This window comes from Notolepis coatsorum, assembly GCF_963971535.1.
Source record: "Notolepis coatsorum genome assembly, chromosome: 12".
NCBI lineage: Eukaryota > Metazoa > Chordata > Actinopteri > Aulopiformes > Paralepididae > Notolepis > Notolepis coatsorum.
In genome coordinates this window covers 25,356,273-25,375,709 of record NC_140176.1, presented here as the reverse complement: position 1 = coordinate 25,375,709, position 19,437 = coordinate 25,356,273, and the positions used below count along the sequence as shown (strand labels likewise).

Below are 19,437 nucleotides of genomic sequence, written 5' to 3'. Positions count from 1 at the left end.
TTACGTCTACATACTGTATTAGTGCAGTGTGTGCACAGGCACACACACACACACACACACACCCACCCCCCCCCCCCCCCACACACACACACACACACACACACACACACACACACACACACACACACACACACACACACACACACACACACACACACCTTCCACTGCCAGAGAGTCCCTGTCAAAGAAGAGCAGAGCTGCCATACCAGTCAGACACTTCCTCCTATAACAGCCACTCACCACACCCATTTCTCTCTCCCTCCCTCCCTCCCTCCCTCTCTCTCTCTCTCTGTCACTCTCTCTGTCTCTCAGTCATCACCTGTCGTGTCCCCATGCGATGAACAAACGTGCTTAGAACTGCTGTCCAGAGGAAGAGCTACATCAGGGTATAGTGTCTGGTGAGAAGGATAGGAGTAGAGAAAGAGGGGAGAACGAGGGAGTAAATTAAATCCAGTGGAGGCCTGCAGGTGTGAGAGAGAGAGAGACTTGAGCAGATTCAACAGGTGAGTGCACTACAGTAGGCTAGCGATGATGACAATTGTGGACTAACATGTTGTAAGCTTCCTTTTAAATTTGTGGTTGTGATTATAGTCATGACATGTTAATGTCATCTATTATTAATGTCATGATTATGGTCATGACACGTTAATGTCATCTACTTGAATGTCAAGAAAACATGTGACATGTGTATCTCCATACGCAAAAGGCCTATAAATTATTTGTTTGAGGTTCAAATAAAAAATGAAATAATTGCCAAAGTGAATGAGGTCAGGTACCTATGAATCATATTAGACAAGAACCTAAAATTTGATAAACAGGTACATTATGTATGTAAGATTAGAAGGTCAAGCCTAATTTAAACTGTTTTCGTTTTATTAGAAGGGATCTGTCAACTAAAGCTGGGAAAGAATCATAGCATGCATATAAAGTTGAGCAACTTTATATGCATGTTATAATTCTTTCCCACTTGGCTTATTGTATCACATCATGGTCACAAACCTCACAAACCATACTAAAACCCATAACTATAATATACAAACAGGCTATAAAAATCATGGACCGTAAACCAATGCGATGGCATCACTGCAGTGTTTTGAGTAAGCACAATCTTTTCACGTTTGACAATTTTGTAATTTTCTGTAACTCATTTTTAAATGTTTGCACAATCATGTATCATCATTATTTTCTGGACTGGTGGTTAGACGTTGGAGCTCTAGTAGAGCAAACACACGAGCTTCCAATAATGGTGACTGTACTGTTCCCATGTGCAAGAGTTCGTTTGGACAGTCTGCCTTCTCTATTAATAACGGGGAAAACTTATCTGCCTACTGGCTTAAAACTGGAGTCCAATGCCAACGTCTTCAGCAGAGGACTCAAGGTATGGCTGAAATCAAAGCAGCAGTGTTCACATATGTAGACGCGGACTGGTTTTGTTGTTTTGATCATGGACTCTTGCTCTGGAAAATATTTGTTCTGATTTGTGATTTTAATTCTGTATTTTACTGTTAATTTTGTTGTATCTTTTGGAAAAACCTCAATGGACTAGTGTTGAAAACTAGCACTTGTGCTATAAACACGCAAAACAACGCATCTGGTCTGTCCACTGTGGCTGGTCCAATGTAGCTGCGGTGTCCATTTTAAATAAACGTTTTCATTCATTCATTCATTTAAAATGTAGATGTCTACTGTAAATAGGCTAAATTCAAATGTAACCAAAAATGTGTTAGGAAATTATTTTAGCTCTACATAAAACAGCGATATTCTTGTAATGATGAAAATCAACTATTATCCTTTCCTTGAATGTTTTCAGCTTAAAACCAAGTATCAGCTATAGGTCCTTTCCCCCGAATACACAACACTAACCTTTAGAGGATTAGTAGTGATTGGAAATGGTCAATTTTGATTGAATTTGATTGAGGCAAGAGGGAGGTGGTGACAACCACACCTGGGCTGTTTTTCTTAGTTTGTATTTTTACTGGGAGTGTGTCAATTGAAACTGTGAATGAGAAATGCTCTCGCCAACACCACCAGGAACCGCTGACAAGGTGAGCAAGGAGCCAAAACCCCAAACTGCTCCAGTGGAGCTGCTCAGTGACAGTGTCAGACTGTGGTTGTACTGGGGAAACTCCTAGGTGTTCATTTGTGTTACTGTGCGAAGCACAAGTGTGAGATTGTTCGGTTCAGGGGTTATTAGGCCTATAGTTTTGTATTTTCCATTGTTTTTTATTTATTTATAATTATTTTTTAATCTTTTTTTTTTTATTATTATTATTATAATTTTTTTTTAATTCAGTTTAGTTTGTTTCTAGAGTGGGTTTGGTAGTTTTGGTTTAGTTTCTATTGTTTATTGTTTAAAAACAATTTTGTTTTAGTTTCAGTTTCAGTTTGTGAAGGCAATTGTTTTGTAGACGTCCCAGTCTCAATCAATCAGTCACCAATACTCTTGTGGTGTTGACAAATGTGACTAAATTGACGTTGAAAATATGTTCTCTAGTCTACATCAATACATTTTTAGTTGTGTTAGTTTTGTGAGTACACAATATAGTCACAGTTTAGTTTTAGTTTATTTCAGTTAACTAAATTGTTTTTTCACACCTAGTTTTAGTTTTCATAAATAAATAAATGTCTATAATAAACCTTGGTTTGCTCAACCTTCCCTGGACAAATAAAATAACAGAAGCATGTATTATTTAAGCATTACATCACACGCAGGAGTGTGTTATGAGAATTATTGTTTCAGAATTAGAATTAATTAATTCTCATAACACACGACTACAAGTGGTGTAATGTCTTTTATACAATTGCCGAATTCATCCAACCTTATTGCTATACAATAAACACACATTAATTGAAGATTTATTCACAAAACCATCTGCAGAAAAAGTAGGTCCAAAAAAAGAGAAGTTGCCTCCGTGTGTAGAAGCAGCTCGGAGGTGCACTGTTTCAAAGCATGCCATCTAAGAATGAAGTGAGCGGTTGTTATTGGATTGATTGATTGAACATTTTATTAATGTCCGCCTTGTGCTTCGAAGTGGTTATGCTTTGGCCCTCTTTCGAAGTGGGTTATGCTTAGAGTTGGAATCAGGGCTGGTGGATAAACTCTAAGCATAACCACTTCGAAGCAATAGGTTGCTTCAAAGCATGCCGTCTAACAGTGAAGTGAGCGGTTGTTATTGGTTTGATTGATTGATTGATTGATTGATTGATTTTATTAACAGTGAAATGAGAGTGTCCTTTTGAAGGAGAGGGAGGTTCTATAACGAATGGCATCTAACAACATACTTCGCGCAATTAATATTTTGTTTCACAATGAGTCATGACCAACCAATTACATAATCCAACATTGTGTAAGCAACTAACACATTCCACGTGACAGAATCATTTTTGAATGAGTCGTTATGACACTATCAATACTTTCATTCATAAAGATTATTGTCCGCCATCTTGGTTTCATTCCTAAAACCACGAACGGCGGAGTGATTGTAATTCGGTTGTGGGCGGGTTCTGGGATCACGTGGAGTGTGTTATGAGAAATAACAATGTCTAACTTGACTGTTTCAGCCAATCAGAATCAAGAAATGTGCATGCCATTGTATAATTAAGTACAATAGTGGTACCATGGTGATCCATGACTTCTACCATGGTAAATGATTTATACAATGGTCAGTACCTGGCAAAACTGAACAAACCATCTAGTACCATCATACTATACCATCCTACTACCATGAGGAAGTTCTAGTTAATTCATCCTGGATGCTTGTTTACTCAATAACCCCCCCTCTCTCTCTCTCTCTCTCCCAGCCAGGTTGGCAGGATGGGCTCAGAGATGAGCAAGGATACGCTTCACTGTAACCAGTACCTGCCTGGCCAGGGGCCTCCATCATTGTCACAACAGGGTACAAGACCATTAACTCTCTCTCTCTCTCTCTCTCTCTCTCTCTCTCTCTCTCTCTCTCTCTCTCTCTCTCTCTCTCTCTCTCTCTCTCTCTCTTCTCTCTCTCTCTCTCTCTCTCTCTCTCTCTCTCTCTCTCTCTCTCTCTCTCTCTCTTCTCTCTCTCTCTCTCTCTCTCTCTCTCTCTCTCTCTTGCTACCTGTGTCCCAGTCAACTATCAGTCCTTGTCCTCTCCTCAATCTAGTTTATCTCTCTCGCTCTCTCTCTCTCTCTCTCTCTCTCTCTCTCTCTCTCTCTCTCTCTCTCTCTCTCTCTCTCTCTCTCTCTCTCTCTCTCTCTCTCTCTCTCTCTCTCTCTCGCTCTCTCTCGCTCTCTCAAGTTTCAAGTTCAAGTTTCTTTAATAGTTGTCATACAGAAGTACAGAATACTTTCTCTTTCTCTCTCAATTAAATTAAAATAAAATTCAAAGGGGCTTTATTGACATGGGAAACATACGGTTACATTGCCAAAGCCAGTGTTAAAACAAACAAAAACAAAGCAAAACAATCAAACAGAGAAATCAGAAGAAATCAGTACCGTACAGAAGGAATTGTGTGTGTGTGATTGACAGTCTTTATGGTGTGGTTGTATTCCGTTGGATGTCTTGCCTCTCTCTCTTCTCTCTCTCTCTCCTTCTCTCTCTCTCTCTCTCCTATCGGAGCTCATCGGCTGTCTCTCCTTCTCTATGTCAGCAGAAGCCCGTTTTAACGGGACCATTAAGCCGCTGACCAGGAGTCAGCCCGAGGGTCAGATGACGTGGGTGATCCTGCACAGAGACCTGCCCGGCTACCCACAGGACAACACGGTTCAAATGAGCTACGTCTTCCCTGATGGCATACAGATGGTACGCTTCAAAGCACCGCAGAATAACTAAAATAAGATAAGAAGATGCCCCTTTATTTATCCCCTTCCTTGGGGAAATGCAGGTGTGATAGCAGCATGGGGGAAGGGGAGGGGAGGTACAGGCAGGGTAACAGACAGAACAAGATCAAAATAAAGGCATCATGTCTCTGTCATGTAAAGGATCCCCGGCTTGTTACATGTCGGGCTGTGGATCCACACTCGATGAGATCTTGTCTCAGGGACCCCTGTCTGATAACATGTCTGTTGTTAGATGTGACCGTGTCCAGAATCCTACAGCTGCTGAGATACCAGTGGGTGACCTATGATCACAATAGTAACTTGTTTATATTTTCTCATTGGCCTCTATCCTCCTATGAATTCAATTGATTCAAGATTCAAGAGGTTTATTCATCACATACATACACGAGACATATAGTGATTGTGCATTAAAACTATTATTCACACTTTGTCTGGGGACCCCCTGGATCCCCCTCAAGGGCCACTGGTGGTTCCTGGACCCCATGCTGAGAACCACTGTACTATATAATAGAACAGAATAGAATAGAATGGGCTACAGCTAGTTTCCAAGTGAGAACAGTAACATTTCAAAAGGAACCGAGTTGATTTCCTCTGGCAATGTTTGCTAATGCAGTAACTGACTTGCGCAAATACGCTTGTGTCCAAACCGTTCCCTATAGCAACAGAATTCCAGTGAAACCATCTATAACGTTTTGGAATGAAACCTGTCTTTTGCATTTCATAAAGTGTCGACTGTATGAGTACCATAATATACTCAACTAAATCACAATCAAGGTTTAAAAGCTAGCGGAGGCATGCCTGGGTGGCTTGGCAGCATTCCTCTCCGCGAGAAAGACTGGTTAGTCGAGAGAGCAGGATGTCACAGGGAACTCACAGCCAGTCTGAGGAATGTGAAACATTTCACATGATGTCTTTCCTGCATGAAGCCAGAACACAACCGTTGTTAACAGAACTCAGTTTAGGGCGACAATAATGTGGTCAAGAGGCATGGTTTCTATCTTGTGCCTGAACTGGCGTGGCTTCTTTTATTCACATATAAGCAGCAGTTGTACAACTCTTCTCTCTCTGAGAGACGTTGGAGGAGAGAACGAAAGGGGTGGGCACCTTTCCTTTTATAGTTGCCCTAAGGTAGAATACTGGGTGGCTCCGCCCAGAGCGCCCTCCAGTGGGGACAGATATATATGCAACAAGGCAATCACTGGTGGAGACAATTATCTACGCAGGTAAACAGTTACTAGTGTAAACAGTCATATGTACAGTTAGACAGTTACTAACAATCCTATACAGAGTCTCTGATCTCAACAACCGTGTTTTCAACTTATTACATCAATAGGTTTAAAGAGCTCATTGCACTCAACATGAGATAATCATTATGTGGAGCAAAGTGCACCATTGTGACATTTCTTGAAGCAGCAGGAATCTGCCAGTGCAGTAAGATAAAAGATAAAAGATATCTTCAAATCAGCTTGATAAGTCGGAATACAAGACAGACTAATTAGTTGAGCTTGACACTGTGAAGGGACTTGATAGAGATTGATAGATAACTACTTAAACTACTTAATAGTTGTTGTTGTTGTTGTTGTTATTGTTGTTGTTGGGGAGGGGGAGACCCCCCCCCCCCCCTCTCTCTGGATTTCCCTGATGGATGAGGGACAACAACAACAACAATTACTGACAAGGTGCCCTTTAGCAAGGCACTTAACCCCCAACTGCTCCAGTGGAGCTGCTCAGTGGCCATTAGCGGAATACTGTATTGGGTGTCTGTATGTGTGTGTGTGTGTGTGTGTGTGTGTGTGTGTGTGTGTGTGTGTGTGTGTGTGTGTGTGTGTGTGTGTGTGTGTGTGTGTGTGTGTGTGCGTGCATACATGCGTGTGTGTGTGTGCACGTGCATGTGCGTGTGTGTATGCGTGCGTGTCTCACTTCAATACATGGGCAGCAATGGAGAACTTTCACTTTTACTAGAGTACTTTTACTTAAAGCTCTATCTCTTTCCCTCCCTCCCTCCCTCCCAGGAGAAGCACCCTCACCCTGGCCAGAAGTTTGGTGGTCAGAGGATGTGGGCCTACCTGCCAGACAACCGTGAGGGTAGGAAGGTGCTGAGACTACTGGACAAGGCCTTCAAACAGAACATCCTCTTCACCATAGCGACTAACCAGGAAGGAGAAGACGTGATCACCGCGACAGACATCCCCCTCAAGACCCTGCCGGACAGTGGCACCAAGACGTGAGTAGTGGACCTGTCTGTCTGTCTGTCTGTCTGTCTGTCTGTCTGTCTGTCTGTCTGTCTGTCTGTCTGTCTGTCTGTCTGTCTGTCTGTCTGTCTGTCTGTCTGTCTGTCTGTCTGTCTGTATGTCTGTCTGTCTGTCTGTCTATTGTCTGTCTGTGTATCTACCTATCTACCTGTCTGTCTGTCTGTCTATAGTTTGTCTGCCTGTGTATGTGTCTGCCTGACTGTCTGTGTACCACTACCTACCTACCTGTCTGTCTGTCTGTCTGTCTGTCTGTCTGTCTGTCTGTCTGTCTGTCTGTCTGTCTGTCTGTCTGTCTGTCTGTCTGTCTGTCTGTCTGTCTGTCTGTCTGTCTGTCTGTCTGTCTGTCTGTCTGTCTGTCTGTCTGTCTGTCTGTCTGTCTGTCTGTCTGTCTGTCTGTCTGTCTGTTTGTCTGTCTATCTGTCTGTTTATTTAATCTGTCCAGTCTGTATGTCCATTAATATCCATATGTCTGTCTGCCCTACTGTCGGTCTGGGGAGGGTGTAGAATACTCACACACTCCCATGCAATTTTATCTTTCCCCTTCCCCCTTGTATCTGTCATTGTGTTCTTCTGTCCCCTGTGCCGCATTGTCCTGTGTGCTCCATTATCCTGTAGGCTGCTTCATTGTACTTTAGTAAATAACCCCATGTCTAGTGTCCCGCTATTGTACTTTGTGCTACTCTATCCGTGTGTTGGCTTACTGTTGTCTTATTGTCTGATTGTACTGTCTTGTCCTGCTGTGCCTTTTTGTATTATGATTTTTTATTCTTTTGACTGTACAGCACTTTTAGTTGGCTCTTGAGCTCTTGACTTGACATGCTGCCCTACTGTGGGTCTGGGGAGGGTGTAGACTACCACATGCTGCCCTACTGTCGGTCTGGGGAGGGTGTAGACTACCACATGCTGCCCTACTGTGTGCCTGGGGAGGGTATAGACTACCCTACTGTGGGTCTGGGGAGGGTGTAGACTACCCCATGCTGCCCTACTGTGGGTCTGGGGAGGGTGTAGACTACCACATGCTGCCCTACTGTGGGTCTGGGGAGGGTGTAGACTACCACATGCTGCCCTACTGTGGGTCTGGGGAGGATGTAGACTACCACATGCTGCCCTACTGTGGGTCTGGGGAGGGTGTAGACTACCACATGCTGCCCTACTGTGGGTCTGGGGAGGGTGTAGACTACCCTACTGTGGGTATGGGGAGGGTGTAGACTACCCTACTGTGGATCTGGGGAGGGTGTAGACTACCCTACTGTTGGTCTGTGGAGGGTGTAGACTACCCTACTGTTGGTCTGGGGACGGTGTAGACTACCCTACTGTTGGTCTGGGGAGGGTGTGTAGACTACCCTACTGTGGGCCGGGGGAAGGTGTGTAGACTACCCTACTGTGGGTCTGGGGAGGGTGTAGACTACCCCATGCTGCCCTACTGTGGGTCTGGGGAGGGTGTAGACTACCACATGCTGCCCTACTGTGGGTCTGGGGAGGGTGTAGACTACCACATGCTGCCCTACTGTGGGTCTGGGGAGGGTGTAGACTACCACATGCTGCCCTACTGTGGGTCTGGGGAGGGTGTAGACTACCACATGCTGCCCTACTGTGGGTCTGGGGAGGGTGTAGACTACCACATGCTGCCCTACTGTGGGTCTGGGGAGGGTGTAGACTACCACATGCTGCCCTACTGTGGGTCTGGGGAGGGTGTAGACTACCACATGCTGCCCTACTGTTGGTCTGGGGAGGGTGTAGACTACCACATGCTGCCCTACTGTGGGTCTGGGGAGGGTGTAGACTACCACATGCTGCCCTACTGTGGGTCTGGGGAGGGTGTAGACTACCACATGCTACCCTACTGTGGGTATGGGGAGGGTGTAGACTACCCTACTGTGGGTCTGGGGAGGGTGTAGACTACCCTACTGTTGGTCTGGGGAGGGTGTAGACTACCCTACTGTTGGTCTGGGGAGGGTGTAGACTACCCTACTGTGGGTCTGGGGAGGGTGTAGACTACCCTACTGTGGATCTGGGGAGGGTGTAGACTACCCTACTGTTGGTCTGGGGAGGGTGTAGACTACCCTACTGTGGGTCTGGGGAGGGTGTAGACTACCCTACTGTTGGTCTGGGGACGGTGTAGACTACCACATGCTGCCCTACTGTGGGTCTGGGGAGGGTGTAGACTACCCTACTGTGGGTCTGGGGAGGGTGTAGACTACCCTACTGTTAGTCTGGGGAAGGTGTAGACTACCCTACTGTTGGTCTGGGGAGGGTGTGTAGACTACCCTACTGTTTGTCTGGGGAGGGTGTAGACTACCCTACTGTGGGTCTGGGGAGGGTGTGTAGACTACCCTACTGTTGGTCTGGGGAGGGTGTAGACTACCCTACTGTTAGTCTGGGGAGGGTGTAGACTACCCTACTGTTGGTCTGGGGAGGGTGTAGACTACCCTACTGTTGGTCTGGGGAGGGTGTAGATTGTGTTCATAGGGACGACTGACCAAGCCAGAGGTACCGCTGCCGGGAATTGAACCCGGGTCTCTGTGGTGGTAGGCGAGTGCTTAGTGCTACACTAGCCATCCGCCCCAATATCCATATGTCTGTGTCTGTATCTTTGTCTTCTTTTCTGTCTATTTGTCTGTCTGTTGTCCCTCTGTATCAGGAGGTCTCTGTTTGTCCCACACAGTGTGTCTGTACAATGTCAGATGTCGTTGCATCGGATGCAGTTTGATATATATTTTTTTCTTCTGCTGGTTCAGTGACAGCTACCCGGACCCAGACTACCTGAAGAATGCCAAAAAAATACTGAAGGACAAAGGGATCGAGTAACAAGCTCACACACAGATGGATGGATGGATGGACGGACATATGGAGAGACAGACGGACAAAGGTCTAAATAGATCAATCAAATCAGAATGAATTTAAGCTCAATTTACACAGGAGTGTGCAGTTCACACAGAGACATTGCTTACAATGTAGAAAACAAGCAGTGTGTAGTGACGGCCATCTGGCAAGGTTAAGGTGGGCCACGCAGAAAATAAAAAAGATGATTATTAAAAAATTACATAAAGATTACATAAGAAATTGTGTCTTTACTCTTTTGAAATTTGAAATAATCTTCTTTAAAAAAAATAGCCTTCCATATGACGCCCTCGTTGATTACGTCAGACGAGACGTTAGACGTTGAAGTTGAGGAGTTAAAAAAGGCCCAGTACCATTTCAAAATACATTTGAGCATAATATGGATTATAAATGTGTACAGTTGAAAGTTGTTTAGGTGTATGTACTGTAGCCTACTGTAGCAGCATCCCTTGCATCCTGCCATTGTGTTTGTTCTAACTCAGCTGTTTTATAATCTCACTCTTGTGCGTCCTGTGTGCCGTCCTCACAGTCTTTAATAGCCGCGCAAAGGTTTCTACATGTATATTACCGGTGTTATGTTTAATCTGAGACACTCTGTGCATTCATTGACATTGAACTCCTTCATTGACACTGAACTCATTCATTGACATTGAACTCAAGAGCACCACCATCTTCTCCTAGAAATTCCTCCTGTTTTTAGATCTGTCACTGGCAGTGTGTGTGTGTGTGTGTGTGTGTGTGTGTGTGTGTGTGTGTGTGTGTGTGTGTGTGTGTGTGTGTGTGTGTGTGTGTGTGTGTGTGTGTGTGTGTGTGTGTGTGCGCGTGTGTGTGTGTGTGTGTGTGTGTGTGTGTGTGTGTGTGTGTGTGTGTGTGCGTGCGTGCGCGTGTGTGTGTGTGTGCGCATATGCATGACAAGCATGCATATGATAAAGAGAGAGAAAGTGGAACAGGGGTGTAGAGATTTTAAATGAAAGAGAAAATGTCAACTGATGTAATTTATTGGAAAATACTGTATTGCAACACTGTTCTTTTTGTTAATAAGCTGTGTAATCCATTTTTATTTTACCTGTACAGAAAATGATTAGCTTTAGTTATACATAATATAATATACATAATAATATCGTATGTTTCAGTTCAACTTATTTGGCTTTGCGTGTCTCAATTGATTACCCATTGTGTTGTGTTACAAGCTGAATAAAACGATGGAATTTGGAATACATAATTTTTTCCCGTATGAATGTATAATATCTGTGAAGAACATGCGTCTTAGCGAGGGGGAACAGAGATCCATCTCAAGCGTGCGTTTACTTGGACCTAAACATTTTGTTTGTACATTCTCCCTCTTGTGGTTCTATATGACATTGCATTTGTTGTACTTGTCCAAATGGCAACACTTTTCTTCATGCATGCTCTGAAGGATCGTACAGTAATGTTATACGTGTATCTGGAGGCTTATATACAGTAATATGATTATAATGTGTTTCTTGGTAAAAAATCTATTGGAAACTGTGCCATCATAGCTGTCATTTTATCAAGGATTTTTGTAATGTTGTTGGCTAGATTGTTTGTCAGTGGCTCGGGAGGTAGAGCAGTCGTCTGGTAATCCGGAGGTTCCCGGTTCGGTTCCCGGTTCGATTCTCCCGGGCAGCGTGTCGAAGTGTCCTTGAGCAAGACACTTAACCCCTAATTGCTCCTGATGAGCAGGTTGGCACCTTGCATGGTTGCCTCCGCCGTCTGTTTGTGAATGTGTGAGTGAATGGGTAAAATGTGAGGAACAAATTGTAACACGCTTTGGAAAAAAGCGCTATATAAATGCAGCCATTTACCATTCATTGAAATCAGTTAATCATTGAAAAGTATTTCACTGGCATTACAATTATCACAGAATATTGGTATTGATACATGCTAGAATGGGGTCATTTTGTTTAATATAGGATAGACAGACTTTTCTTTTTAGATATTAGATTATTAAATAGACTATTTTATTAGTCCCCAGGCCCCGTTCCCCGTACCTGGTTCAACTAAGTCGATCAAGATGTCATTATCCAGATTCAGTTAACCCGATGTTTGAAGCCGGGATTTTCCTGTTCCTCGAAGGTGGATTCAGTCTCGTTAACTCAAGCCAGACTTGAGACCCAGGATAAGTGCGCGTGCCCGCCTCAGCCGAGAAGGCAGCAAGTGTCGAGAGCAGAGATCCTGATTCTCTAGCGGCATTGATTGATTAATTGATTTAAAACTTTAGTAACATATTGCAGTACGGCTCAATCGCCTTGCCGACAAGTTAAATGCGTTATCTATAGGCTAATTTTAAGTCCCTCATTACCTCAATCAATCAGATTATATTTCTTTAAACTTGCCTGCTGGATTGAATAATCAAATGAGATCTTGCTAGCGAAAATAATTAGTTAAACTGTTATACAAAATAACGATACGGCTCTCTTCCCATTGATTGATGTATAGTCGATCTTTTACTTATCTCCACTGTGGTGTAACGGGTTCTTCTTTTGACTTTCACGCAGACGACCGGGGTTCGAAACCTAGTCTTCCCCTTCTTTTTGCGATGTAGGAATAATTCAATTTGGTGCACGTTGAGAGCTATATAAAGAATGACATCCTCAATGCATGTAGATTTATAATATTTTAACTTGAAACTAGGCTACTTTGGCGTATAATCATTAATATTATATTCCAAAAAATTATATTGGAAACACGGGGTTTCGAACACCGGTCGCTGGGTTGCCAGGATTGAGCACTACCGCTGAGCCACTGTGCCAGATGGGATAAATTTATTGTTTATACATTAATGAACGAGACAAGATCCACAATCCACGCATAGACACTTCAATTTTATGCTTGAATGAAACACAATCCAGGCGCTCCATTAAACATCCACAGCGGAGAATATGAAAGGAATCAGAGCCAAACGAGCGATAGGTTTCAATCATTAAAAATATCCCCGCGGGATTCACATTTGCAATGCTGCGCGTTGTTAGAATAACCACATAATGTGTACATCGCACCGAGCGAGCGCCACGGTATATATAACGTGCATTATTTAGGACAAAGTGAATTTAGTATCAGCATTTTGGGTCTATTTTACATTTCAAAAGCCCCCTCTGGAAGAATAGAAACAAAAACGTAATTCAGAATGGTATAAAGCAGATCCTAGACTGTGGGAATAATTTCAGGAAACGCGCTGTCACTTTCTTTGCGGGGGCGTGGCTGTGCTTCATCCGGCTAACTTGAACTTAAACCCTGCTTTCGACCAGGCTCAAACTTTTGGATCTGTTGTCATGGTGATTTGGACAATCCAGGTACGGGGAGCCGGAAAGTCCGGCTTAAGTCAGACTTAACCGAAAGTTATCCGGCTAACTCAGTTATCCAGGTACGGGGAACGGGGCCACATATGTACTACATTATTAAAGCCACACACTGTATATCAATATATTCAATATACCCATATATATATATATACATATATACACACACCTCATATACTGTATATCAATAAGGCCAATATATATATATATATATAATATACACACCTCATATACTGTATATCAATAAGGCCAATATATATATACTATACACTCATATATCACAGATGTGCGCTTTGGACAAAATGTTACCCATCGTTCTGCAGCATCTACAAAATTGCTCCAGCAGACTCTTTCTCTCTCTCTCTCTGACTAAATGTAAATGTCTCTCTCTCTCTCTCTCTCTCTCTCTCTCTCTCTCTCTCTCTCTCATCCTGGAGGAAGTTGAAGGTGCTCCGTTGTTTATTATCTATATTCCTCTCCTCCTCCTCCTCCTTGCCCTCCCTGCCGCTGCCACAGCCGTCGCCTCCCGTCTTATTGGTCCAGATTGCAGAGAGTGAACTTTCCCAGGGTGATGGCGAGGCCTCCCGCTTTTCCTCAAACTCAATTACGGCCGAGGCTTCACACACACACAATAAAGTCTAATCCGATTGGCCGCTCCCATTTGGGAGGGCCCTTGCCGTCCAGGGGCGCCTCTTAAACCACTTTCTCCTGGACGCACTCAAACACACTCATCCGTCGCAGCCTGTCACAGCCTGCCAGCAGCCCTCAGCCCTCAGCCCGGTGCAGGTGATGCAGGGAGCGGTAGGCGTCAAATCTGTCTTCAGCGCCGAACACACATACACTATAGAGACACACACCAGCACACAGAATGAGTCAATACACTAAACAGGTACACACACACACACACACGCACACACACACATACAGTACATACACGCACACACACACACACACACACACATGCATACACATGCATGGGGGGACCCTGATGGAAACAAGACAAACGTCTTTCTCAGGTCTGCATCCCCTTAACAATTGTATGTATTGAGCCGTACTGTATTGTACCCATTCTGCAATCTGTTAAATAAAGTTTTCATTCATTCATTCATACAGACAGACAGACAGACAGACAGACAGACAGACAGACAGACAGACAGACAGACAGACAGACAGACAGACAGACAGACAGAGACAGACAGACAGACAGACAGACAGACAGACAGACAGACAGACAGACAGACAGACAATGCATTGTTTTCTGCTGGGGCATCCAACTACACACACACACACACACACACACACACACACACACACACACACACACACACACACACACACACACACACACACACACACACACACACACACACACACACACACACTATCCCACACAGCTCTACACACACACACACACACACACACACACACACACACACACACACACACCACACACACACACACACACACACACACACACACACACACACACACACACACACACACACACACACACACACACACACACTCTACACAGCTCACACACACACACACACACACACACACACACACACACACACACACACACACACACACACACACACACACACACACACACACACACACACACACACACACCACACACACACACACACACACACACACACAACACAGGGGCGACAGTGGCTCAGGAGGTAGAGTGGTAATCTGGTAGTCGGAAGGTTCCCGGTTCAATCCTCCCGGACAGCGTGTCGATGTGTCCTTGAGCAAGACACTTAACCCCTAATTGCAGGTTGGCACCTTGCCTCAGGTTGCTCCGCCATCGGTGTGTGAATGTGTGAGTTAATGGGTGAATGTGAGGAACAAAAATTGTAAAGCCCTATATAAATTCACCATTTACCGTTTATTTACCATTTACACAAACACACACGTGTCGACCCATCTACACACACAGACACTAAATCTATGCGTACAGCTGCCGCTCTGTTTGGCTCCCTGTGTGGTCTTGTTTGTCATCTAACTACGGGGAGACGGATCATAATTGTTCCTGTGTATTAATGAAAAGTTTTAAATTAAAATGTGTCTGTCTGCACAACAGGACGCATTGTCATGTCTGCAATTAGCCATCCTCCTTCTACACACACGCTCGTGTAACAGTGGATATGAGCAGAAGGCAATGACACACTATAATCACAAGTCACAAGGTTAAAAAGACAAGACTAGTTAATTAAAGGGGAACTATATTTAAATGGCCTTTTTCAGTGTTTAGCATTGTTTCCTAGCTATGTGGACTTATATTAATATGATCTATGTCTCTAATTTTCATATTGGCGCATTCTCCAATTCTCCTTCACAATATTCACCCTCACTGAACTGAGTCATCTGAAAATGTGATGATTTGTGATGTCAGAGAGACTCAGCTGCATGATAATGTGGCAGATGCCACCAGGCCACACAGTGGTTAGGAGCCCAGCCTCAAAACGGCTCGAGATCTTGAGGTAGAAAAATGCTGTTTTTGAGGACTTGGTTAGAAATACAAAACAATGAATTAAAAAAATATTAATTACAGAGGTGTTCCATAAACTCACAGGAATTGTGTAAAAGTGCCCAAATAGTGAAAGAAATAGTAAAATAGTTCCCCTTTAAGCCGGCCAGGTCACGACACTCACACATGTTTCAGCAATGGGGAGTCAATCAGTTAAGGACATTCACTATTATAGGCCGGCCCTCCAGGTCCAGCAAAACATACTGTAAATAGATAGATAGATAGATAGATGAAATAAAGAATGATCATTAGATTTATATAGTGCTTTGTAGACATTCAAAGCGCTCCCCACAATGTAGGGTGGAAATTGCCTCCTTCACCACCACTGGTAGCAGGCTCAATGGCCTTGGGCTACGTAGGCTCAATGGCTGCATACACTGGCACCAGGCACACATCACACTACACAATGGATGAACGGCTCAGGAGACAGGGATTGACATCAGCCAATTAAGGGGGAGGGATGATTAGTGGCCTTATGTCCAGGGCCGGATTAACGACCGGGCTGTTTGGGCCGCGGCCCGTGGGCCTCTAGTGACGAGGGGCCTCCAAAAAAATAAATAAAAATGTTCTTATTTTTTTTATTATTTTGGAGATCGATGTCATACTGTGACACTGAAATGAACAAATATTCATCAAATAAAATATTTAGTCAACAAAAATATTTCATCAACTAAAATATACAGTATGACACACCCCGCGCCTCTCCTGCCGTCTGCAAGTGGCTAATCTTGAGTTTCCGACCCCCCAGTAGGCTAACCATGGATAAATCCAAAAAAAGGAAAGTCTGAGGAAAATAGAGGTTAATTCAGCGTGGACAGTTTAATTTGCTTTCACGACTAACAATGCAGGCTTACCTGTAGCCTATGTCTGATATCGTGTGCGAAATTTGCGAACAACGATTAATGTCATTTTGATTACTCTAGTTTGCCTGTATGTAGCCTTGGGTAGTGGCTGCCCCACCATGTTTTATATAAAAACGCCACTGTGCGTGCATGCACGTGTATGTGTGTGTGGGGCCTCCACAAGAGTCTGGCCCAGAGGCCTCTGAATTCTTAATCTGGCTTGCTTATGTCAGAGACCTGATTGGGAATTGGCCAGGAACGTCATGGAACCCCCTACTCTTTAAGATAGGTGTCCTGGGTTCTTTAACGACCGAATTCAGTCAGGACCTCGGTTTAACGCCTCATCCGAAGGACGACACTCGCAGCTGTATGGTGTCCCTATCACTGTAACAGGGTCATTGTTACTGACAAGTCCAGAGGACAGAGTGCCCCCTGCTGGACAACAACACCACTTTCAGACAACAGCTTGACCGGGGCTCGAACCGGTGATCTTCCGATCATGAGTCCGGAGCTCTATTCATGTAGCCACGCTGCCATATGGATGGATGGATGATGGATGGATGGATAGATAGTTTATTTATTATATTTAATTTGTTTATATACTAATAAACGTGCTCTTCATATAAAGCACAAAACCGTGAACATTGTGGGGAAAGCGAGTTATGAGGATTTCCCACAACACCAGCATCCTCTCTGCTCTTTTCTCTCACTCCCTCTCTCTCCTCTCAATCTCCCTCCCTCCCCCCCCCCCCTTCCCCGGTGCGGGCTGTCTTCTTGTTAGTGGTGATGAATGGGCTGTGGTGCTGTTTCAATAAGCTCTTTAATTTGGCCGACAATTAGAGGCGATCCCTTTTGGAAGACAAAGCAGATTGTGAGGCTGGTAATTAAAGGACTCATATAGGGCCGTGCCGGCCCCCCAAGATGGATGTCGTCTGGGTTCCCTCTCACTTGACGTCCACAGCTACAGCTACTGTAGGAGACCACCAGACCAGAGGATGTCCCAACAGGAGGCTCTGGTGTCCTCCATACTACCATACCACTGGGGACCGCTGGGGGAGCAGCTTGATGGGGACTCACTCAATATAGGTGAAATGAATCCCCATGTGTCCATTCTGTTATTTATCTAATGTGTCTGTCTGTCTGTCTGTCTGTCTGTCTGTCTGTCTGTCTGTCTGTCTGTCTGTCTGTCTGTCTGTCTGTCTGTCTGTCTGTGTCTGTCTGTCTGTCTGTCTGTCTGTCTGTCTGTCTGTCTTCTGTCTTGTCTCCATCTATCTATCTATCTATCTATCTATCTATCTATCTATCTATCTATCTATCTATCTATCTATCTATCTATCTATCTATCTATCTATCTATCTATCTACTACTATCTATCTATCTATCTATCTATATCTATCTATCCATCCATCCATCCATCCATCCATCCATCCATCCATCCATCCATCCATCCATCATCCATCCATCCATCCATCCATCCATCATCTATCCATCTATCTTATCTATCTATCTATCTATCTATTATCTATCTATCTATCTACTATCTATCTATCTATCTATCTATCTATCATCTATCTATCTATCTATCTATCTATCTATCTATCTATCTATCTATCTACATCTATCTATCTATCTATCTATCTATCTATCTATCTATCTATAGTGTAATATATCAGGGAATCACAAATGTGTTCTTCATAAAACATAGGATCACGCCAACATACTTATTCTGGTGATGCCGGATCATTCAATTCATTAAATCATCCAAATACAATATATGATTATGCATTTTGTTTATACTGTAATACACAACTAAACAAAAAAGGGTTGGTATCAATTGGCTTTCAATGCAATCAATCCAAGGTTTGATTCCGAAATGTGATTCCAAACAGTTCCAAACTATTCCAAGGACGACTTCTCGGTGGGTTCTGCGTAAACAAACCACCTGATGCATCAGGTTCATGATCAAGACGCTCACTTACTGTAGCAGAGTCAGCAGAGTTCAGTGTGGTTCATGTCCAAACACCGCAGACAGACCCGCCATCAACAGCCTTGTGAATGATTGATCAGAATGGCGATGCAATGAAGTGATGCCGTGTGTTTAGAGGACTCAGAGGAGTGACCACTCTCCTTCACAGACGAGAGAGAGAGAGAGAGAGAGAGAGAGAGAGAGAGAGAGAGAGAGAGAGAGAGAGAGAGAGAGAGAGAGAGAGAGAGAGAGAGAGAGAGAGAGAGAGAGAGAGAGAGAGAGGAGAGAGAGAGAGGAGGGAGACCCACACACACACATGCTGCGAGTCGACATTTCTACACTGTACTAAAAAAAATATACAGATTTGTACTCTGTTGCATCATCATAGAATTGTACATGCCAGCCATGGTTTGAATCAATTACATTTGATTCAGATAGTTTTATAGTTTGAAAGTATAATAGGTACATCATGTGATCAGACTGTCTAGTGAAGATTGACTACTCGTGCATTAAAACCTTACATATTATTTATAACTGCAGGTTTCATAACATTATGTTGATAAACTCAATAACATTGTGTAAAATTGGGCAATAAAGCAGCTCTTCTTATAGATCTACAAGATAAGAGATACTTCATTAACCCTTTCACTACCACACTACCAAAGGGTTAACCCTTCACTGCGACAATACAGAAGGTTAACCCTTTCACTACCACACTACAGACGGTTAACCCTTTCACTGCCACACACGACAAAGGGTTAGCCCTTTCACTGCCACACACGACAAAGGGTTAGCCCTTTCACTGCACACATGTCAAAGGGTTAACCCTTTCACTGCCACACGACACAGGGTTAACCGTCC

The 19,437-nt window shown here is 43.8% G+C and overlaps 1 protein-coding gene across 3 annotated transcripts in view; it reads left to right on the top strand.

Moving 5' to 3' along the window:
* The first annotated feature begins 314 nt into the window (after positions 1–314).
* Positions 315–19,437, top strand: part of dtx3la (deltex E3 ubiquitin ligase 3L a) — a 25,859-nt gene continuing 6,736 nt past the window's right edge. Inside the window, exons 1-5 of one of the 3 annotated variants that reach the window (XM_084326037.1) lie at positions 315–503; positions 3,806–3,896; positions 4,627–4,775; positions 6,826–7,037; positions 9,804–11,129. In XM_084326037.1, coding sequence (XP_084182163.1) covers positions 3,815–3,896; positions 4,627–4,775; positions 6,826–7,037; positions 9,804–9,873 — 513 coding nt within the window. In that variant the 5' untranslated portion in view covers positions 315–503; positions 3,806–3,814 and the 3' untranslated portion in view covers positions 9,874–11,129. Of the gene's footprint in view, positions 504–3,801; positions 3,897–4,626; positions 4,776–6,825; positions 7,038–9,803; positions 11,130–19,437 lie in introns of those variants that run through there. The other 2 variants (XM_084326035.1, XM_084326036.1) reach the window with 2 other exon arrangements.